This window comes from Sorex araneus, chromosome 5 (assembly GCF_027595985.1).
Source record: "Sorex araneus isolate mSorAra2 chromosome 5, mSorAra2.pri, whole genome shotgun sequence".
In the NCBI taxonomy this organism is placed as follows: Eukaryota; Metazoa; Chordata; class Mammalia; order Eulipotyphla; family Soricidae; genus Sorex; species Sorex araneus.
Window position 1 is genome coordinate 19,374,256 of NC_073306.1, and position 23,816 is coordinate 19,398,071.

General features: G+C 45.0%; 1 protein-coding gene across 1 annotated transcript in view; it reads left to right on the forward strand.

The window, feature by feature from the left end:
• C8B (complement C8 beta chain) overlaps nucleotides 1-23,567 on the forward strand; it is a 51,394-nt gene extending 27,827 nt beyond the window's left edge. Inside the window, exons 8-12 of the mRNA XM_055140077.1 lie at nucleotides 4,854-4,982; nucleotides 9,206-9,369; nucleotides 17,630-17,783; nucleotides 19,756-19,824; nucleotides 23,334-23,567. Of these exons, the coding sequence (XP_054996052.1) occupies nucleotides 4,854-4,982; nucleotides 9,206-9,369; nucleotides 17,630-17,783; nucleotides 19,756-19,824; nucleotides 23,334-23,485 (668 nt within the window). The 3' untranslated portion in view covers nucleotides 23,486-23,567. The remainder of the gene's footprint in view (nucleotides 1-4,853; nucleotides 4,983-9,205; nucleotides 9,370-17,629; nucleotides 17,784-19,755; nucleotides 19,825-23,333) is intronic.
• The last annotated feature ends 249 nt before the right edge of the window (nucleotides 23,568-23,816 follow it).

The window sequence follows — 23,816 nt, forward strand, 5'->3', positions numbered from 1 at the left end:
CTGTGAAATTCCTGATGTATATATCCAACCAAGATTTCTTCTCTGAATCCAAGAGCTGAGGTCCAGAATTCTGATAGCGTCATCTGAACCATCAAATGAGTCATCAGAGATAGACCGTGTCCTCATGCAAGCCCTCACTTTTCCTTCCCAAATATGTTTTTCCCGGCCTTCCTCACCTCAGAATCATTCTACCATCTAACCACAGGTTCAAACAAAAAGCTAAGGAATCAACTTTGATGATTCGTCTTTCCTTCTGCTCTGTACTTTCTCTCTGTTTCTGTCTCTGTCTCTGCCTCCCTCCCTCCCTCCCTCCCTCCCTCCATCCCTCCCTCCCTCCCTCCCTCCCTCCCTCCCTCCCTCCATCCCTCCATCCCTCCATCCCTCCCTCTCTCCCTTTTCTCCCTCCCCTCATCCTCTTTTTTGTTGTTTCTGGGTCACAATCAGCTGTGCTGAGGATGTGCTCCTATTACTGCACTCAGGAATCACTCTTGGCGGGCTTGAGGAACCATATGGTGTGCTGGGGATCGAACCTGGGTTGACTACATGAAAGGCAAGGTACCTGCCTGCTGTACTATCTCTCTAGTACCTCCACCTCTTTTTTTTAAAAAAAGGTAATGAATAAGTTGCCAGGAGAGGGCTCAAAGCACTGCAGAGCATGCCTTGAATGTGCAAGGTGCTGACTTTGGTCTCCTGCATACATTGCCGCCTTCCCCACCCCCGCCTCAGCACCACTAGTTAGAGCTCTGGGGGCCTCTAGGCACTGCCATGATGGTCCTGGTAGCCCCACCTGAACCAGAGCAATACCATATAGCTGGACTAGAGAATTGACCCATCTGGGCTTGGTTGGCCTAGTTATTGCCAGAGGTGGTCCCAACTCCCTGAGGAACACCACCCGGCCCCCAGCCTTCAAAAAGAAAGAAAATATTTATCTTGAGTACTGAGGTTGACACATAGAAGACTATCACTATCACTATCACTATCATCCTGTTGACCATCAATTTGCTCGAGCAGGCCCAGTAATGTCTCCATTCGTCCCAGCCCTGAGATTTTAGCAGCCTCTCTTTACTCATCTTTCCCAACGGTGCCACATTAGAGGCTCTTTTAGGGTCAGGAGAATGAGACTCATCATTGTTACTGTACTTGGCATATGAATACGCCACAGGGAGCTTTCCAGGCTCTCTGGTGTGGGCAGGAAGCTTTTGATAGCTTGCCAGGTTCTCTGAGAGGGAGAACTAGGCTCTAGGATGTCTTCCAGGAGCTTAGTTTTGTAGTCTCTGGATGTTGGCCGTTGATGAGATTACACGGCGTTGGCAGTTTGTGGGTGTGACTGCCTAACTACTGGAAAATGGGGGGTCTGGGCATAAGAGGCCCAGTCCTGATCCAAGCAGGCTTGGAGATCTCAGCCCCAGGTCCCGCACACCTGGGTTTCTCTGCTGGTTCCTTCATGCGTGAGGTTCATCCAAGCATGTGGAGAGTGACAAATGAAAGTAAATGAGGAGATTGGAGAATGATTAAGTGATAGAGTGCAGCCTCTCATGTGAAAGGACCTGAGTTTCATACATGGATCCCCAAGCACCACTGGGAGGCACCCCCAGACTCTGCTGGGTGAAATCCTAGCCTTGGCTCATGCAAGCCAAATTGTACTGACAAAGGCCCCAATAACAGAAATAAACAAGCAATCAGGAAACATGGCAACAGTTGAGTTATCGAGGAAAGAGTTCTCAAAGCTGTGGGATGCTGGGCTCCCCAGAATTCAAGGCTGTCTGTCCTCTGACTGTTTTCTCTTAGTTTTGCCTTCGAGGATAGAGGTGTAGAGAGGTGTTCCCTCTGACACCTTAGTATTCCCTCGGAGCCAGAAAATTCTTCTGATGTGTGCTCATCTCTGGAGAACACCAGACACAAGCCCAGCACCTGAGTTGGGTGAGGAGAGGTCAGATGATTGTGTCAGAGCTCTGGAAGCCAAGAGCAGGGGTCAGTGGTAATAACTCCGCTAGCCGATTCCTCGATCACCCACTACCACCTTCCTGCTGTGTTCTCACCTGACCTCCCCTGGAGCAGGTCAGGCCAGGAGACTCTTCTGAGAAGATTCAAAGACCTATCGAATCCCATAGTTCTCCATCATCATCATCATCATCATCATCATCATCATCATCATCATCATCATCATCATCATCATCATCATCATCATCACAGTCATCACTGTCATCCCATTGTTCATTGATTTATTCGAGTGGGCACCAGTAACGTCTCTATTCCTCTCAGCACTAAGATTTTAGCAGCCTCACCTTACTCATCTTTCCGAACGATTGGAAGATCTTTCAGGGTCAGGGGAATGAGACCTATTTTGCTGTTTTTGGCTTATCGAATATGCCACGGGAAGCTTGCCAGGCTCTGCCCGTACCACCTTAATTTAAAGCTTCTTAAGCCATTCTTCATTTAAAGCTCCTCTCTCGGGGCTCCTTTCATAAGTTGGGAACATGAGTGTATAAATTTAGGCAGTCCAGCTCAGCCCCTATCACCATGCTTCACCCCTGCTGAGTGCACTGGAGGTGGAAGAAGGGGAAATACAGGTCCTTTGCAAGAGCTTACCAGGGTTTCTTACCTTCCCTTGGATGCAGCAATTGTCACCCTTACTTGATCACAGGCACCCCCTTCTTTGGCTGTTAGCTACTGCAAGTATTACGTGACCTTGTGGTGGCATCCAGGTTCCAAAGATCACGGTCATGGGGAACAGTGATGGGCACTAATGGTGCTGCTGATCCTCACAGTCAGACCTGCCCACATTGCAGCAGCTGCAGAGAGCTCCAGGAAGGTGTACACACACCAAAAAGGGCCAGGAGAGGAGGCCTGGAAAGTGAGCAATAGGACCAGGCAGGTGATGGTCCAGAAATCAGAGGAAGAAAGGGAATCCGGTCCTTCTCTTTGCAAAGACTCCACCGGACACTTTTTCATCCCTTCCCTCCATTCACTAGTTGGCTACTCCTTCTTCTGAAAGGGTGGGTGATGGGCTGTGGAAAGATTGTTACAGCCTCAGGAAGGAGCCAACTTTAAATGGACTCAGAGCGGAAAATAAATAAATTTGAAAAGAATAAAATAAAAGGATCCAGGGGGCCAGAACAATAGCATAGCAGGTAGGGCATTTTTGCCTTGCATTCAGCCAACCCGGGTTAGATTCCCAGCATCCCATATTGTCCCCCAAGCACAGCCAGGAGTGATTCCTGAGTGCAGAGCCAGGAGTAACTCCTGAGCATCGCCGGGTGTGACCCAAAAAGCAAATAAATAAGTAAATAAATAAAATAAAAGGATCCAGAGCACGAGACCCACCAGGTTGGGGATGGTAACACAGCCCTATTTCAAGCCTCTTTGAGGAAAGAAGCTTTGGGTGATGCACATTTTGCCCTGTTAGGAGTCTGCCTCACTCCATGTCCCCTGCATTTTTAATGGGACTGTCACCCGCAAGTCTCAATCTGTTGGGGGATTGGGGTACTCAGCTACCACTGGGACTACATCCGTTTTTTGGTGTGCTGGGGAGGAGGAGCATCCAGTGCTGGCAATCAAACTCAGGGCCTGGCACATGCAAAAAGTTCTATCACTTTTATAAAATTACTTTTTATTCTTTAATTTTTTTATAGAGGCACTATGACTGACAATATTATTGGTGGTAGGGATTCATGCCTACAGTGTTCCAACACCACACCCGGCAACAGGGTATTTTCTTCCCTCCACCATTGTCCCAAGTCCCCTAACTATCCCCTTCTCCTCCCACCGTGGTAAGCCCAATTCTTTAAACCAGTTCTCATTTTCTGTTGCCTTTGGTTGTTTGTCATTTCCTGACTATATTCCTTTCTACCTTACGTGTGAGAAAAATCATTTTGTGTCATTACCTATCCTTCTGGTTAACTTCACTCAATAGGAAAGTTTCCAGATCCATCCACAGAGTAACAAATTGCATGATTTCCCCCTGACCACAGTTTGGTATGACCAGAAAAGCAATAAAACACAAAAATCTTCACGTTTTATACAAAGGTATTCTTTATATGAGGGGTCCCTGAGTACCTGACAGTATCGGTACCACACAGTGCCTGAACTCTTGCATGCAAAGTATAGGCTCCAGCTCATTTAACTATCTCCAGCCCCAGACAGGTAAATTTTGTACATGGTGGTGCAAAGTTAAAATGGAAAAAAAGCTTCAGCCACAGTCTGCAGTTACTTCATTTATTTTATATGATGCTAGATATAGGCACAGAATAGGTAAGAATATAGATATTTGCATCTATATAGATCTAGAGACTATAAAACAAAGCTCCCTGAAGCACACGGCTGCATTTGTGGCCGCATGACCTCTTATAGTCTAGTTCTCCCTCTCAAAGAACCAGGCAAGCTACTGAGAGTATCCTGCCCACATGGCAGAGCCCGGCAAGCTCCCCGTGGTATATTCGATATGCCAAAAACAGTAACAATGATGGGTCTCATTCCTCTGACCCTGAGAGAGTCTTCAATGCAGCACCGTTGGGAAGGATGAGTGAAGAGAGGCTGCTAAAATCTCAGGGCAAGGATGAATGGAGACATTACTGGCACACGCTTGAGCAAACAGATAAACAACGGGATGACAGTGATAAAGTGACAGTGATCAGGTTAAAATCTAGCTCTTGAGCCATATTCTTGCCCCCTGCATTTTTTCCGAATCAGATAGATCATTCATTAATTTACATCTGCACCCCTATGGGGCACCAATACATACAATAAGTGAGTGTTTGGGGAGGAAGGGATGCAACTCTTTGGAATTGATTGAAAGGAAAGATCCAGGACGAATGGTGCATTAGGTTACAGGACTCTTTCCTTGTTTCCTGCAGATTACTCTTTCAAGGATGTCAATGACTGTGCCCAATATGGAGTTAAGATTGGTGGAAACATTAAAGGTTTCTACGTAAGTGTGGGAGTGTCGGCAGGCAAATGTGACGGTATTCTGAATGAAATAAAAGGTGAGTGGCAGGACCTTGTCATCTCCATGCTTATCTTTTCCTCTTGACAACTCCCCTGGTCTTAATCTTTCTTTACGCGCAAGGTAATTCTTAAAGCATTTCAACTGAAATAATTTAATTTAAATAATTTAATAATTTAAGCATTCTTTTGGATAAGATTCTTTGATTTCTATTCCCTCTTTCTGCCCTCACATTCTCAATCACCACTACCACCACTGCGGACAAGAGTGCATTCTTTCATTGCCAACTCGAGATAACACAAGCAATAACAACTATGTTATTTTTAAGGGACATTTTTTAAAAACCACATTTTTATAGTTAAGCTAAATGTTCTCGTGGCTCCATTGCCACACTCTGCTGCACACACATCCAGGTCTTCAGGAAACATTGACTTGGATTATCAGTGTGACGTTAAAAGACCATTTTTTGCACGTCACTTAACGTTAGTCAATGTCACCGATACAGATATCACCCCAAAAATGCAAAAACAAACACATTTGACATTTTTGCTCTAGGAAAACAAAAAGATAAAATGGAGATGATATGGCAGACTTCTACAGATTCATAATTATAACTGGAAAACATGAGGCAAACAGTTTCCCCAATGGTGGCAGCGTCCGGCTGCTGTGGTAGCTGAGTGTAGGCCAGAGAACCACACACACCTGGCCAGAACTCTGGCTCTGCCAATGACGTATGTGACTTCAGGCAAAGTTACTTGAACCTTATCTAAACCTTAGAGCCTCATCTGTGAAGAACTAATGGGAAGAGTAGCAGGGTCTAACGGAGATGATGCATTGGGAGGTGTTGCTACAGAACTTGTCACTGTCATTCAGTTGCTCATCGATTTACTCGAGCGGGCACCAGTAATGGCTCCATTTTGAGACTTGTTGTTACTGTTTTTGGCATATCGAATAAGCCACAGATAGCTGGATAGCTTGCCAGGCTCTGCCGTGAGAGCGAGATACTCTTGGTAGCTTGTCGGGCTCTCTGAGAGGGGCGGAGGAATCAAACCCTGGGTAAGCAGCATGCAAGGCAAACACCCTGCCACTGTGCTATCGCTCCAGCCACAGAAATTGACATAAAGTAAATGCTCACTAAATACTCCAGGTTTAGGTTATAGTCAGACGTTGTTGCTCGGAAAGATTTATCTTGATATCATTAGATGGTGTCAGATAATTTGCTCTCAGTGTGATATCCTTTTGCCTTAGTGACACAGATTTAGCAATTTAATAATTTTAGCTAGTATAGTTTTACATGCTAACATTTAGGGCTGGAGCAATAGCACAGCGAGTAGGGCGTTTGCCTTGCACACGGCCCACCCTGGTTCGATTCCTCCACCCCTCTCGGAGAGCCTAGCAAGCTACCAAGAGTATCTCGCCCACACAGCAGAGCCTGGCAAGCTACCCATGACATATTCTATATGCCAAAAACAGTAACAACAAGTCTTACCATGGAGACATTCCTGGTGCCCGCTTGAGCAAATCGATGAGCAACAGAATGAGAGTGATACAGTGAATAATTTAAACAAAAACTTACTAGGCTCCCCTATGTGCTGAAATTGGAAAAAAATGTGATTGAATTCCTGACTGTGTCTGTATGAAGTAGACAAACCACTAAAGTTTCCGTGGAAATGGCAGGCATAAGCACCATCCCAGAAGAGCACCAAGGCCTGCTTTATCTCATGAGGTGTGGTCCTTTAAACGTTTTGGGAGCACAAAGTTTAGGGTTGTATATGTTAAGGCTTGTTTTGTAGGCAAAGGGGGAAAGTGTAAGGATGATAACATACTCAAGGCTGGGAGTTTCTTTGCAAGAAGATGTCTGTGTGCAAGGGATCCAGAGGAAGAGGTGGAAGCAGTCGATCTTGACCAGAGGAGACCAGAGGAGCCAATGGACCTACAGACCTTGTCTCAGCGCCCACAGAGCGGAGAAATATGACTGCTGATAGATAAGAAAGGCACAGGTCAGAGCCAAGTGCCTGAGAGCAGGGAATGCGGCAGGGACCCAGACCCAGAGAGCTGTCCAGTCAAGGCATGGAAGGCTGATCTCAGTGAGGCTCTGGTCTCCAACCCCCTAACTGCTCAGGGGCTCTCCCTCATCTGCTCCACCCGCCTTGTGCCCTGGAGCATGTGTGTCCATGCAAAAACAATAACCCCAGTTAACTGATGCTCTCAACAATTTTCCGCCTGCTTCATGTCAGTGTAGATTTGTCCAATGCTGTGGAGCTGGAGTGGAAGTTGCGCTCTACAAAGAGAGGCATTGGTAAAATAGACATGCGTTGACTTTCTATTTTATATTTTGGTTTTGGAGTCACACTCAGCAGTGCTCAGGGTTTATTCCTGGCTATACACTTAGGGGTCCATATCCCGGCAAGGCTTAAGGAACCATATGGGGTTCCACGGATTGATCCTGGGTCAGCGACATGCGGGGCAAGTACCTTACCTGTTGTACTATCTCTCCAGTCCCCAGACTTGCATTTTCAAAACTACATCTAAAGTCACCCCCCATCAAAGTCACTCATGAGAGTGCTGTCCTGACCCCTAGACCCCTCACCATCACACAACGCCGGGTTCAACATGCTCTTACTTCCTCAATGGTATCACCACTGACTTGTATCAGTAACAAGTAGGGTTTAGTGATTTTCTTTGAACTTGATTTGTGTTGAATGTAATTTTCTTATTTTATTTTATTCAACATTACTGGGGTTGAGGGATACCTAGCCAGGCTCAAGGAGCCACACAGTGCCCAGGATCAAACCCAGAGCTTCACACAGGCCAGGCTTATAGCCTCCCACTTGGGCTACGTTCCAGACTCTCAAAATCCTGTGTTCTGTTTGTTTGTTTGTTTGTTTGTTTGTTTTAATGACTATGGTTTCCCATGCTGTATAGCGCTGCACTGTCTGGCTGACACATATTTTTCTTGTGTATTCTACTGTTGGTCATTATATAGGTGCTTTTGTGTTCCTGTCTGCTGTGAGCATGCTTCACAATCTGGTTCTTGCTTGCATGTGACTCCAGGCAATCACCTGGAAATGGGGTTGTGTGGTTGGAGAGTATGAAGTAATGTCAAGTTGTTTGTTTTCTAAAATGTTTATGCCAACTCACAACTCAATCAGCAGTGAATGACACTCCCTTTGTAACTTATTTTTATTATATTTTAAGTAAAACAAACACAATGGTGTTAAAGTTTATGGTTTTGGTGTACACAGTTACTGGACTTTTATTGCCACCAAAATGTCCCTGACTTCTCACCTTTGTCCTTGTGTGTGACCCCCTCGTCACATTGCTCTTGAAAGGTGTTGAAAGCACAGTGCTGAGTCATCACTTTACACCAGACTTTGAGCTTTGGGCAAAGGGGCATAAGGATGATCCCTGATGTAACCAGAGCTTTCTGAGAAACCCTGTGAGAAATCAAGAAATCAATTTCTCAGGAGTCATGTTGAGGGGACAGTTGTGACATGTGGGATCCTGCCTTCCCAAACTTCCCCCATGAAGAATTGCTGGAGTGCAGACCCCAGAACAGGGCTACATGGGGTGAATCCCTCCAGCCCAGGGCCAACTTGTCTCAAAAGCAAAGATTGTACAGTTCCTATTGTACAGTGAAGATGAACTGAGTCCATTTGTGTACAGCACTTAGATTAGTGACTGACGCAGAAGTGATCTATAGCCTACCTACTTTCTCTAGTACTTACCTATTAATGATCTATATGTATGCCCAAATGTCTGTTCCATGTGTATGTGATGGATGTATACATCAGCCTATCTGCCATCCTCAATACCTATCATCTATTACTCTAGTTTTACGAAGGTATGCACCTGCTTTGATTTTATTTATTGGCTACAATCAGTTATTCTATCCCTGTGTGTGTTTGTGTATCTGTACGTGTGCATGCATTAGTGATCTCTTCACTTATTATCTATGAGCCATCCATCAATTCCTATATGTTGTATTGTGTGTATATGTCATCTACCAATCAGCTATTGTCTACAGGCTCCATCAGTGACTAGCACTAATAGATGCTCCAATTAGTTGCTCCTTTCTTGTCCTGTCTCCCACATGCATCATGTATGCCTGGGATCATACTGTGGCTACACAGCAGGCAGGAATACATCCGCCCTCCCTCATCCTTAGGATGAACTCGAGGATGATAATGTTGGTCAGATTGCATTCAATTCCATGGTGTGCTCGGGGCTGTCCTGACATGCTGGTCTCCACATGCCTTTCAGACCGAAACCAACGCAAGACCATGGTGGAAGACCTGGTTGTCCTTGTCCGAGGAGGGGGAAGTGAGGACATCACCTCCCTGGCATACCGGGAACTGCCTACCACGGAGCTGATGCAGAAGTGGGGAGAAGCCGTGCAGTACAACCCAAATATTAACCAAATTAAGGTACACGTAGGAGTCCCTCCATTCTTTCTTTATGCAGGGAAAGAGCTACTGAGAACAGAGCCTGGGATATATGTTCAGCACGACCTGAGCCTTTATCTTAAGGCACATACATTAGAGAGAAAAATATATCAATCATCTTTTGTAATTGTTGTAGGAGGCCAATTCTGGGATCATTTGTGACAAACTGGTAGGGTATCAAGGAGCTATGTCATGTCTAAAACTGAACAGGAGCCTCCACTAAATAGGACACATCCTTAGCATAATGATCTGGAATGAGCTAATAATACAGTACTCAATACTGGCTGGACACCCCTTCCTCCTTTCAGTGGGCTCCAAGGTATTAAAGGAAATGAACCATCAGCTTCTCAATACAGCCTTCTCAAATTTAGTCTTCTAGTTTACCAGTGAACCACTTATTTCTTCATTTAAATATTTCCTTCTCCAACTGGAAAATGGAGCTAAGTTCCTGTTATGAGAGAGGCACTAGGTACTGGAGGAGAAAGACAGTCTCTGCTGAACAGTAAGATGCTTGCATGCACAGTTATCCTACAGGACAGGATAATACATCATGATAATCACTAACACGACCGGGACACCTAGATATTCATGACATTCTGCCAGGGGCTTGTGCAATGTTATTTCCTATAATCTTCACTCATTTGAAAATTCAGTATGCTCCTCTCCACTTCATAGCTGATAAAAATCAAGGTCACAGAGAATGTAGCCATCCTGCTGCTCAAGAATCTTTGTTAGGTTGGAACCTGAGTCTTTGACCTCTCCCCTCCCCTCTAGATTTTCCTGTGGGTTTGAGTGAATAAACTAACAACCTCAACCACCTGTCACCCAAACAGGAACTATTTTTGCAAACTTAAACTAAAAAGACATTTGCTCCAACTGGACTGTCACATACCTCAGCCTTGGTAGATCCTTGCCTGTGGCAACTTGAGCCCTGGTGTCCATGTCACATCTGACGCCATCTCTCTTGCCACTCTGAGACTTACTTTTGCAGCTGGGGCAGGGAATTGAGGGGCTGTGGGAAGTTCTGCAGTCCAAAACACTGGATTTTTTTGCAGTGTCTTTATTGTGTGTCAGACACATAAAGAAATATGCCATACCAATCCTCTCCTGTCACTTGTTGACTGATGACACTCTAGGGTACAGTTACTAGTAAGTATTGAGAAAAGCCAGGAAGCTCAAGTGCAGAGATACCTGTGATTGGCTGATGGCATGGTGACCTTAGTTGGTATCACTGGTGGACATGGAAGGGAACAGAGCAGGGGAGGAAATACATCCCTGGTCTTTGCTTATTACTGACATATCTTATCTGAATATATTTTCCTTAACTGAGAGTTGATGGATTGACCTCGGTGCCTATCTAAACAGGTTGAACATGCCAGCCTGGGCATTGGAAATATTAAGAGCCAAGCATGTGTTATGATGTGGGATGTGTGAGGGGGTGTGACAAATGTTTGTGTGTGAGAGAGAGAAAGAGAGAGGGGGGAGAGAGACAGGCAGACAGAGAAGAGAGAGAGAGATTTCATTTGTTAGTATTCTCAGTTTTCAATGTCTGCCAGGCCTTCAAACCATTTCAGGGGTGTAGCCTTTCCTGAGAGCCCAGAGGCTTTGCAGCTCCTCAAAGCACACAGCCCATCACACCCCCCGTCACTGTGATGCTGTGTAGGGCACTGTGGGTGGGGAGGGAGAGAGCTATTTCTAGGTGTGGGGAAGACAGGATTGCCACAGGTTCTTACACACTCTCTCTAGTCTTGCTTACTCTAAGTGAGAATGAACATTCTGAGTGGGCCCCTCTTCCACACACTCTGGCAGAAGAAAATCTGTAACTGACTTTGCATTATCTCAGAATAACTCTTCTCTGCAGAGTCAGCTTACCAGATAGCTTTCCAGGACGTATGTGTTCTTTCCTTCAAGAAAGGCAATCAGTAGATGCAGTGTTGACCCAGAATTGTGTGCCAAAACTAGTCTTAAAGATTAAGAATAAAAGACCAGGGCCAGAGAGATAGTAGAGTGATAAAAGCATATGCCTAGCATGGAGTCAACCCTGGTTCAATTCCCAGCACTGCATGATCCCCCAAGCAATATTAGGTGCAACTGTGGAGGCCTCTGAACACTAGCGGGTATGACCCTGGAGGCTGTGGGCAGAGAAGTCACACAAGAGCCCTCTCACACAATTTTCCAGTACACTTTAACTAGAGATGGTTCTTTTTAAAAATTTTTATTGAATCACTGTGAGATAGTTACAAGCTTTGATGTTTGGGTTACAATCACACAATGATCAAACACCCATCCCTCCACCAGTGCACATTCCCCACCACCAATACCCCCAGTATATTACCCCCTTTCCCACCCTCTCCCTGCCTCCATGGCAGACAATATTCCCCATACTCTCTCTCTACTTTTGGGCATCATGGCTTGCAACACAGACACTGAGAGGTCATCATGTCTGGTCCATTATCTATTTTCAGTACACATCTCCCATCCCAACTGGTTCCTCCAGCCATCATTTTCTTAGTGATCCCTTCTCTATTCCATCTGCCTTCTCCCCTCCATTCATTAAGCAGTCTTCCAGCTATGGGGCAATCCCTCTGGTCCTTGTATCTACTGTCCTTGGATGTCAGCCTCATGTTATGTTATTCTATACTCCACAAATGAGTGCAGTCCTTCTATGTCTGTCCCTCTCTTTTGGACTCATTTCACTTAGCAGGATACTCTCCGTGTCTATCCATAGAGATGGTTCTTGGCACAAGGAAAAGGAAGGCAGTGCCATGGAAGTATGGAGATTTTTGAAGTCAAAACATTGTAATTATATTCAAGATGCAGATGACAAGTATACTTCTAACAAATGAAAAGTAAAAGTCAATTTTAGAATGTATTTATTTTGTGATTATAATAAAATCCAAGAAGATGAGGAATTATTCATAAAATGAAAAATAGAAGTTGAGACACTTAGACACTACTCCAGTGAAAAAAGACAGAGCTAAAGATAGGAAAGCAAAGCAGGGTGATGGAATGAAAGTCTGAGTTGAAAACGATAAAGAACAGAATTGACACTGCAGAAAATGGAGTCAGCGATGTGGAAGGTGCTATAAAAATATTCTCCTAATGCAGATGTAGAAGACAAAGAGATTAAACAATAATATGGGAGAAATATGGTGGATAGAGCATACTGGTTTGGAAATGTAAGACTCAGACTTTTTTAAAACTCAGAGCAGCAAGATGAAATACAAAGACACATTAATCAGGCATCTAGAGAAATGTGGCTGCCTGGAGGAGACAGAACAGCCTGCTTCAAAGCAGGCAAAAAGACTAAACACCAAACAACACTAAACATATCTTGGTAACTTTCTACTTTTAGAGAAAAATGTGTCCCTCACAAATAAGTCAAACTGGCCTTTGAATTCTTTACAACAATGTGCCTGGAGAAAATGGAGTGACAGCCAGGGATCTTAGAGGAAGCATCTCGTGGGACCTAGTAAAATGGTTATTCACGGAGGACAAATACCAAAGGCATTCTGATGAATTTGGTGGGGAGGTTGTGTAAAGAGGTCCCAGATTCAGCCAATGCCAGTGCAAGATGGACAATAAAATGTAAATCCCAGGCAAATAAGTAAGTAATGTTTTTAGTATACCTATTAGTATACCCATTCAGTATACAGTCCCACTGTGTCAGGGGACAAATATACAAATATTATTTGTTGTTTATCTGAAATTATTTGGGGCCTGTGTTAACCAGAAGCCCTAGGCCAAGTCTGTCACCCCTGCAATTGTCTGTCATGGTGAGAACAGCTAGGTTGCAGCTTGTGACCCAAAGCTTTTAGTGATGCCAGTTGGTCAGAGTGTTGGTACTGTCTTTGACAGAAGGAAAAGATGCAATAGTGACCACCTAGAGGTCAGGACAGCCTGAGCAGGCAACTGTGATAGTCCTTGGGTTCTGCTGAGCATAACTAAAGCTTATTCCTTATTACACAGCACACTGAATGATCTGAGTAAGAGGGACTAACTTATCATCACTCACCTGTGCATGGGGGCTCTCCTTTGTCACGTGCTCCAAGACTACACCTTAGACCAGGAATGGACCAGTCTCCTCTCACTGCTCCAAAGCCTTTTACTCCACTAACTTTTAACTCTTGAAACAAATCACTAGACTAAGCTCCCTTGAAGAGCAACAGCATCTTACAACCCAGCTATGCCCCACCGCACCCCCCCCCCAAAAAAAAAAGCCCAATTCCTTGGTAAGCCATGATTCTTGGTAAGGTAACTTGCTCAGGGGTTCCTAAAAGCAAATTACCTTCTCATGATCAAGAGAAGGTTTAAGACATACTGAGCATGAGAGAGCTTTGCCAGGTAGAATAATGTTGGACTTAAACAGCTGGATCTTACTCCCAAAAATAAATTCTGAATTTCAAATTAGGAAATGAATATAATTAAATGGCAGCTAACATACCGTTTTTTCCTGCTAAAATGAAATCTTTAATGTGGGAGGAATGAAACAATTTATAAGAAAGACACATCTCAAAGGAAATAGACAACTCCCAAAAGACCTCAGAAGACTAATAAATATGCGAAATTTTAAACTTCTCTAGGAATAAAAATGAAAGTGAAAGTAGCAGTGCAATATTATGTTTTACCAACCAAATTGGTAATGATTAAACATCCATAATACTCAATGTCATTGAAAACGATGAGATGAGCACTTTTGCAAAATGAGAAGAGAATACACCATCCTTCAGAAAGATCATTACCACATATAACTGAAAAGATTGACAATGTTTAAAGCTTTTGATCCAGTAACCCCAAATGCAAGAATCTACCAAAGAAATAACTTCAAAACCTGGTGAAGATATATGTAGAAAGAGGTACCTTGTTTTATGTTATTAGTAGCAAAGGGAAAAGAAGAAAGGAAACAACCAAAAGATTCAATAACAGAGGAAGCGGTGAATACATTATAGTTCATCTATACTGAAGGATGCTAGAAGGCCATAAAATTTCATCTCATCAAAGACTGTCGAATGGCAGTCTCAGGCCCACAGATGCAGTAGGAAATGCTCCAAGTTTGATATTATGTAAAAAGCAGACAATAAAACTGCACTGGAAGGAGGGAGTTGGGTCATACCTGACAGTGCTCAGTGATTACTCTTAGTGGTGCTCAGATGACTATATGGGGTGCAGGAGATTAAACTGGGGTGCATGAAAGCAAGTACTTTAACCCTTGTCTTATCTCTCTGGCCACTCCAAACTTCAGTTATCTTATGCCACCGATTTGGTGTAAATATATGTCCATCTACCTATGCAAAATTATGCAGTGAGAGACCACCACCTTCTTCATCCCCTGGTGAGTCTCTAAGTGATTTATCTGCTGAACTTTCCTGGGCTCAGTTTTTCATTTGTAAAAATGGGGAAAGAGAAGACAAACTGACTCCTAACACCAAACATAAAATAAAGTCAGTCACGTATGGAAAGTATTCTGATATATTGTCAATATATCATTAGCAATAATTACCTGTGTATTGATCTCCAGGCTCCACTGTAGAGAACTTCTTGGGTTTTAAAGAGTGGCTTTCAACCACTTGTCCCCATCTTGGCACTAACCTGAGGTGTTAAGCTATTAAAACTAGTGGTTTCATAGATGGCACCCCCCATCCCTTTGCAGTAACATGATAAGTAAAATTTTCACAGAGATGAGTGTGCTAAGGACCTACTGATCAAGACGAATAGTTAGACCTGTATATTTAAGAGGGTGGGGGGAAGAAATAAGGGTATGAAGAGAGGGGGGAAAAATAGAATGTGGGAAGAAAGGAAAAAAGTTTGGAAATGGGAATAATCGGGCCATTTTTTTTTTTATCAACAATCACCATGCCTATAGGTTTGGGTTAGAATCTGGGGCCTTAGTGGCCACTCCCGCAGTAGTCAGCCCAGCAGTATGGCCTGATGGTTTCCATGCTCGGGTCCACAGATGCTGTGAAGGTGGGCAGTGCTAGGGGCCCTTGTGCTGTCTTGAGCTATCTCCCGGGCAGTGCTGTTGTGAGATCTTTCCCTCTAAGGTCCTTAGCCTGCCCTAAGGTGAGGTTGTTTTGCTACCCTGTGTGGATGCTGAGGGATTGGATTTGTAAACTGCCAGCACAGTGCCTGGTGCACATTGCTGTGGCTTGGAGGGTCCGATGTGGTTCTGCCCCAGCAGGCTCAAGCTTCTGGAATGCCTCTCACCACAGACAGGAGGAAAGTGCCTGGTGGCCGAAGGCAGCCTTTCCACATGTTCCCTGGGGAAGGCAGTTTATTGGAGGGGTTCATCTTTGGTGAATAGACAGCAAGCCCTATTGCGCCCTCTCCTCTCCCCTGTGTGCGGCCAGAAAGCTGGACTATTCTGCAAATAGCCTCTGGATCAATTCATTGACCACAAACAGGGAAACAAATGGGTCCCGATGGGCCCACTGAGGAGCCTGGGCTGTGCCCACTGGGGAGAAGGTCAGGTTGAGATGCATTAAGAAAGGAAACAGTTTCCTTCTCACTGGCGGCTCTATTAGGTATGATTGCAACATTAGGCAGACCCTACACCCTCCTGGGTAGGGCCAGGACAGGATCACTGACAAACTCAGAAAGGGAACCTAGTCCCAGAACAGGAACTAGAGTCCAAGGATGCACAGCCTCTCTGAGTTCCTCTTGGAACTTGGCCTCTCTTTCTTTCTAACCCACAAACACTGCTGCAACCCTCCGTGGCTTCTTCTTTTCACACATCATACAGCCCTGAGTGCAGAATATGCAGCATTACTCTCCCTGCTACTGCATGTCTGCCTTGCATACCCAAGCCCACTTCTCTGACTTGTGAAAACTTCCATAGTTTCATTCTTCTATCCACTGGCATGATCTGGTCTCCCCAAATCCAGAGTGGGACAGAGAGAGCAAGGCTTCCCCTTACCCCCGTGCCGGATCTGAGCAGCAGACTTCATGCATGCTAGGAGTTTACAGATGTAAAATGATGCAAATATACAGGAGAGAAGATCATTTGTGTCAGAGGAGCAGCAGAAAAGTGATTCTAAACATTGCCAGTTAAAAGATCTTCTGTGAGCTTTGGGACCCGGGAAAACGCTCCCTCGTGACAATTCTTGCATCATGGGACAATTTGGATGGATTGGAGTTTGGAACAACACTTTCATAGTATTAATAGAGTTGTCTGGATGTGAAGGTGAAGGTGTCACCATCACTACACACATACATACACACACCCCCCACAATAGTGTTGTGTGTGTGTGTGTGTGTGTTTAGGGAGCAACAAATGTTCAAAGGCATCGGAACTGGAGATTTTGTCTATAAAACTGAGCTTACCAATGCAGTTGGAGGGTCCTGTTGGAGTAGGAAGGGCTCTTGGGAGCACTATTGGAGGGAAGCAGGCACTCTGGATGGATGTGGTGTTAGAACAAAAGTATGCATGGAAAATATAAATTACCAGTAACTCAATAAGAAGAATAAGGAAGAGGCCAAAATATAGTATAGGTGATAGAGTTTTCCCCTTGCTCATGGCTGACCATGGTTCAATCCCTGGCGTCTCATAAGGTCTCCTAAGCCCATTAGGAGTGATCCCTGAGCATGGAGCCAAGAGTAGCCCTGAGTACCACTGGGTGTGACCCCAAGAAACAAAAAAACAACAAACTAAAAGGTAAGGAAAACACACACACGCACACATGCACAAACACACACGCAGTCTCCCCCAAACCACCTTTTCTGCCCATTCTGCCAGGTTAACCATGGACTCCTCACTCTCCATTACAAGCTCCACTGTGACCAGTAGCCCAGCATCCACACATCCAGCAGTATGTTTCTAGACTGAATTTCTTGAGAGTGGGGATTTTATTTTACTCTTTTTCCCCCTTGATTGGGCACATTGATATAAAAAGTTATTTATCATTTAGTTGTAGATATTCAATGTCCCAGCACCAACCAACTAGTACTATCAACTTCCCTCTACCAGTGTCCCAGGTTCCCTCCCACTCCATAGCCTGCCTTTCTGATGAGCACCTTCTTAAGTTTGGCAGCTGCTGTTTAGATCTCACGCTTTCAGGGATGGTAGGACTATAGTTTACTCATTTCCTACACTGGGTATCTGACACTCAGTAGGTATTAAGTGAGTGTGCATCTGCTGGAACCTGAATGAGGCAAACTATACACATGGCTGTAGCTGTGCTATCTAGGACCACCCTAGGCTTCCATGGTGGATGCTCTCTGTCAATACTCTCTTTCTCCCTGGCAGGCTGAGCCTCTGTACGAGCTGGTGACGGCCACAGACTTCGCCTACTCCAGCACTGTGAGGCAGAATATGAAGCAAGCCCTGGAGGAGTTCCAGAGAGAAATCAGCTCCTGCCACTGCGCGCCCTGCCAAAGGAATGGGGTCCCCGTCCTGAAAGGTACCCCCTCCCTGCAGCTGGGGTCCCTTATGGGAGGGGCTGGCTCAGGAGCCAGATTTCGGGGTCAACCCCAAATCCCCTGGAGAGACATCTAACTCAGTCCCTTGCCCTCCAGTCCAAACTCCTGGGATTAACAGAAACTCCTTTTCTCCGGGTGGAAAACATGTCCTGGCCATGTGAACATTTTTAAGGTCAAGCTTCCTCCACCTTGCATCCACATTAGAACCACTTGAGGCACCAGCCTGGGTCACTGTATGAGAATCTCTGCAGAAGCCCCCATCTGCTGGTTACATTAGTTAAATCACTGCTGGTTGACCCCCACCAAGGAGTTCTAATCTGCAGCCTGAGTGTTAGTAGACCTAGAGCAGAGAGAAGACTAGCCAGGAGCACCCCTACCTCTCACCCCCTCACTGGGGAGAACCCCTGGCAAAGTGCTCCATGCCTTCCTCTAAGTTAGCAGACCCCAGCCCAGGCTGAGAATCCCCCCAAGGAGCTACATATAGCTCTAAAGCCCTGGGCCTCAGCCCAAAATAATTAAAGTCAATCACTGGGCTCGGCCTTTGGAAAATCCTTCCAGATGAATCCCCTGTATGATTAGAAGCCAAATTATAAGCCCAATTTGTAGACAGGTGGAATCTGATTTTGCTGAATTCTGGGACTCCCAGGAGGCAGGCAATGGCCCATTAAAAAGTACAACATATGAGTATGTACCTTTGTCTGTCTTCTGAGTGACTGTAGGCAGGAAAACCCACTCCTCTGGCTCTTGGGTCACTTCCATCCCAGTTCCAGCAGAAACAGTGGCTGATGGCTCTGTGACATGGAAGACAGGAACAGGGTGAGGCTGTGTGCTCAGCCACAGAGCAGGTCTTAGACTCAGAGCATCTCCTCTGGGTCAAGATAGGGCCTTGGGTCAAGATGGGGAAATCCTTTGTGCGGGTCCCAAGCAATTCCTGGTGAGCCAATTGGTGGGGTAGGGTGGGAGGCAGCAATTAGGATGAGTCCCAGGATTGGGTTACTGATACTCTGCAGGGGCCGTGTATCCTATATTCCTATGGGGAGAGACAAGCAGAGCTCTGAGGAAGAGTCCAGTCCAGCAGTTGGAAAAGCACATCCCACCCAGGGTACCAGCTGAATCAGAAGAGAGCCCCAGAGGATGGAGTGAGCTCAGCAGAAGTGCCTCTAAGGAAGAGCATTTATCAGGGAGAAGGGTTTCAGCTGCCCTTTCTGGGTCTCTTTGTCCATCTTCTTGGACATGATGAATATTATTAGCAAAACAAATCGAAGCGAGATCCTACAGTTGGAAGGTTCTGTGACCAGGTCAAGAGCACCTAAGTGAGGGTCAGTTTGACCATGAGTGAGATCATTGGCTCAAGGTGTTAATCTAGTGGGGCTGGAAAATCACTCTTACGTTGTGTGATGTTTGGACCCAGAAACTATAGGACCTGCCTGGTGCAGTTTATGGAGGTGAGGGACAATTTGTAGCCAGAGACTGGGGTACTTGCAGGGCCTGTCCCATGATGAGACTAAGGAGTCCCTTGAATAGTCTCAGCACCAGACAAAATAAATATTAAAATGAGAAGGAAAAAAAAACGTAAAATAAGACATCTAAAGATGGTGAGCTCCCTGTAACTAGAGGTAATCAAGCAGAGACTAGACAATCACTTGGTGAAAGGGAGCATTGTTGGAGTTTCTGATTCTGATAACAGGTAAGACTTGTAGTCAGCTAATGAGCTGGTGAGTAATTTTTTAAATTTTTTTAGCCATTCCAGATAAAGGCAACAAACACCCTCTTGTTTTGAGTGAAGTCATCTCAGGGAAGAAGCAGGTGTTCTTGGTTCTAAATCTTGTTTTGAGCCTCTCAACAAGAGGCTGCTCCTTGTTAATCTGAAGGAATCGTGGTGATGGGGAAGGCTGAGGTCCGGGGATACGTGTTGCATGTGGCTGATTTACACTGTATGCATTGTCTCCGCAGAATCCCGCTGTGACTGCATCTGTCCTGCTGGATCCCGGGGCACTGCCTGTGAAGTCTCCGCCCGCGAAAGTAAGGAGTCTTTGAAAGTTGGCTGGAAAAGGGAACCCTGGAGGGGTCCTGGTGTGTGGGTGTGTGTGGGGAGGGCTGGGCGGTGGGTGTTGAAAGAGCAATGTAGACACCTGAAGAAGTAAGCTGGGCAGAATGAAGCTGAGATCCTTCCAGAATCCTGACTTTAGTGGTATATAAAATATAGATTATATCTATTATTATAAAAGATGATACTATCCTTTATCATTGCTTTCAACACTGAGAGTACTTTTATAACAGACCTATGGAGGTGTAATATTTGCAAATAAGTTCTTTGGTCAATCTGAAACGTTTCGCCTCTGTTCACCTTCTTTCATTTTTATGAACTGTTACTCAGCCCTTCAGGGGCTGATGCTTTCTCCTCTGTAAAAATTCTTCCAGATACAATTAGCTCACCCCTCCTGTGGTTTCCTTTAGGACTCTGAACGCACATGTGTAGCTCTTACAATAATGGACTTGAGAGCTTGTATGTGGCTATCTCCCCTATGTCTGGGAGGAGGGATAATGTTCCATTTACCTGTGTCCTTATGACCTGTTTAGTTATATCTTATATCAAGAAATGAAATTCTACCTTTTTGTGGGGGATGGGACCGAAAACTTGGGAGCCCGTTGGACCATTCCTGGCAATTTGACCCAATGGTCCAAGTTTGGCATCTTGGTGTTCAGACCCAGCAGTGCTGACTTGATGCTGGGTGGACACTGATCTAGCATTGCTTAGCATGACATGTGGTGCCAGGGATTGAACTCAAGGCCTTACACATGTATGGCACACATCCAGTCCTTTGAACAATCTCCCTTCCTCCAGCAAATTCAAGTTTAGGCCATCATTGAAATCCCTCCCAGCTCTCAATCCCATGGCCTGTTTAGAATCTAAGAAATCATTCCTCAGTCCTCCCTTAATCTGTGACTTTTTGATGATACCATGAATAAAGGAAAAGGAACGCTCAATAGAAACAAATACCTTCCAGGCACTTGACTACCAGGTATCATGTTAAGTGCTTGTACCTGGCTTACTTGGGCTTAAATTCTTCAATTGTCTCCATTGCTTAATATTAGTGACCTTGAGTAACTTAGTTGACTTCATTGTGCCTCCGTTTCCTTAGCTGTAAGATGCGAGTGATGATTTTATTTTTATTTCATCTGGTATGCAGCCAACTTTTTTCTCTAACTGGCACCCCTAATAGTCCCCAGAGTCTCTCAGAGACACTTAAATTGCTTTTCTATTTTCCTTTAGTTGTACATGTGAGTTTACTTCTTACTAATACTTTCAGTTATTTGGATAACCACAATAAGAGATACAGACTCCAAAACTTAGTTCTCTGGGTTTTGAGGGGAAGCCCACTGGATTTACTGTAAATTCCAGACTAGGTCCTCAGGCTGGTTCACCTTGGCTTTCCCCATGGGGGTCTTGTCTCTTAAGTCCTAACAGCTTACATCAAGGCCATGCTTTTATGCTTTCTAGACTGTCTCATTTTGATGCTGGGGTAGCTTTGTGCTTGCCCCAAGTCCATCCAAGACCCATGTGGGTTCCCCCCACCCCATTTATGGGGTTTTAAGAACTATGACAACAGACACCTGTGTCATGTAATTCGGACAGATGCTCAGGAGTAGATATATTTCAGAGTCAATCAACTCCCAAATATTAAATCAAAGCATTAATAGTCTTTCTGTGTTTAAGTAAAGAACTTGGTCTATAGTAAAATATCACTGTCACTGTAACTGTCATCCCATTGCTCATCAATTTGCTCAAGCGGGCACCAGTAGCAGTTACTGTTACATTAATAGTTATTGGTATAGTAAAATATGAAAAGTAAAATATAAATATGAAATAGAAAATCAAGCAATTCACTATAAATTCAAAGTCCAGAATCACCAGAAGTTTTGACTTATAAGTAACCAAGACTGACTTGAATTGTGACAATGAGAGGTAAAAAGCCAAGGAAAGGTTAAAGATAAACCCGGGACTAGGGGTGCTCACAAGATCACCACAAGTTTCTCAAGGGGAGGAAAAGATAGAATTCACTGATGAAGCCTAAGGCACTTAGGGTTAATATCCAACAGCTGACATATTCCAATGTAAAGACATTAGTTTGAGATTAAAAAAAAAAAGAGTAACATTCTTGGTCTATTACATGGGTTAAACCTTCACATTCTCACAGTAGCTTCATGAAGGCCATATGATCAGTGGCCCCCCATTTTATAGATGAGACTGAGGTTCAGGGGTGTTACTCATTCACCTGCCCAGTGGTCTTCCAGTGAATGAGTGAAGGAACCCGAGCTTGGACTCCAGGCCCAGTGCCTCTGCACTTTTCTATAGCCTGAAGTCTCCCACCCCAGCAGAAATATACAACTCCAGGTTGTCATGGGGTCCTCCCTCCCACCTCTCAGCACTGTCCCACACTGCTCTGTGCTCCATATCAGTGCAGTTTCACAGCCCCAGGATCCTACTGGCAGGAGGAAATAGGCACCCACCCATTCATTTTATGATTGGGGAGGCCTGAGAGGGAGGGGGAGGCCATGTGCCAGGAACTGCACTATAAACCAGTGACTCAGCCAGATGCCGGTTCTGTCATGCTGAGTATAATTGATCATTTGCTAATCTCAGCTCCCCACAAACAAATGCTCCGGGAAAGGTGAGTATCAATCAGTAAGCAGGCGCACTGTGCCTCAGGATCTTGCTTAAAATACACGATGCTCAGAGCAGATAAGGAGGCATCTATTTAAACATTGAGACCGAGTACATGCCCCAGCCCCCTGTGGCTGGGAAGTGTCTTTACTGGAAATGATTTCTTCACTCAGCAAATATTTGCCAAGCTTTCCCGTGTGCCAGCGTACACGTGGGATTCAGTGGTGAGATCATTCCATTCCACGTGGCTCTGGTCATGGTAATGATTGATGGCTCTTTAGGAGGGAAGAGTAATATCATTTGAGTTGTCCCAGAAATACACTTCAAATTTCGCTTGTAACAACAGTTCCAGAATGTTCTTGAAGTTTAAAATACAGAGAGTTCATAGAGCTTTAGGGAGGAGGGACGATTCCCCTATAGAAATCACAGACCAAAATCTGTGGGGTAGAACTGATTCACCTCCTCTGTGAATCAGGGAAGAGTACTCTGGGCTAGGGATTGGCATGTTCAAAGGCCCGCAAGAGAAAGGAACACGGGGAAAACAATGTCTTGACAGATAGTAGAGTGGATAGGTGTTTGTCTTGCACAGAGCTGACTGGGGTGCACGGGCACCCTAGATAGTCCCCAGAGCCCCACAAGGAGTGATCCCTGAGTTTTGAGCCTAAGTAAGTCCTGAGTACAGCTGGATGTAGCCAAAAAATAAAAAGGGATAAAGAAAGAACAGTGGCCAGGAAGGACAGTTGGGCAGAGGGGGAGGGGAACTCAGATCAGATTTCCAAAGCCTTGGTCTCATCTCCCACACCACAACACCCACCCCACAGGAAAACTAAGGGCTGATCCTAGTTTATTGCCTTCTTTCTCACAGATGTCCTTATTGATGGGAACTGGAATTGCTGGTCAAACTGGTCCTCTTGTTCAGGAGGACAGAGAACAAGACAGAGACAATGCAACAACCCACCTCCTCAGCCTGGGGGCAATCCCTGCTTGGGACCCTCTTCAGAAACTCAGACCTGTTGAGGAAAGTAAAGCTTCTGGCTGCTGAAGGGTGGTGGGCTACGTGCATTGTAAGAGCTTGAGCCCTTGGGAACTCAGGCCAGCTCCCCACTGATGCCTGTGCCCACCTGGGGCTTGCCCGGGGAGAAGGCTGTGCTTCCAGGATGTTTAAAATAAAAACTTCACTTGCATAATGAGCATTAATTGAACAAATTGTGATATGAAAATTATAGATTCCTTAAGTGTTGAAGCATCTTGGTGACACTTTTCTCATCTAGTATATTTTGTTCTGCTCACATTTGCCAGAGTGTTGTTAGAAGTCATTCACAGTGAAGCCCCACTCCCCAACTGTGAC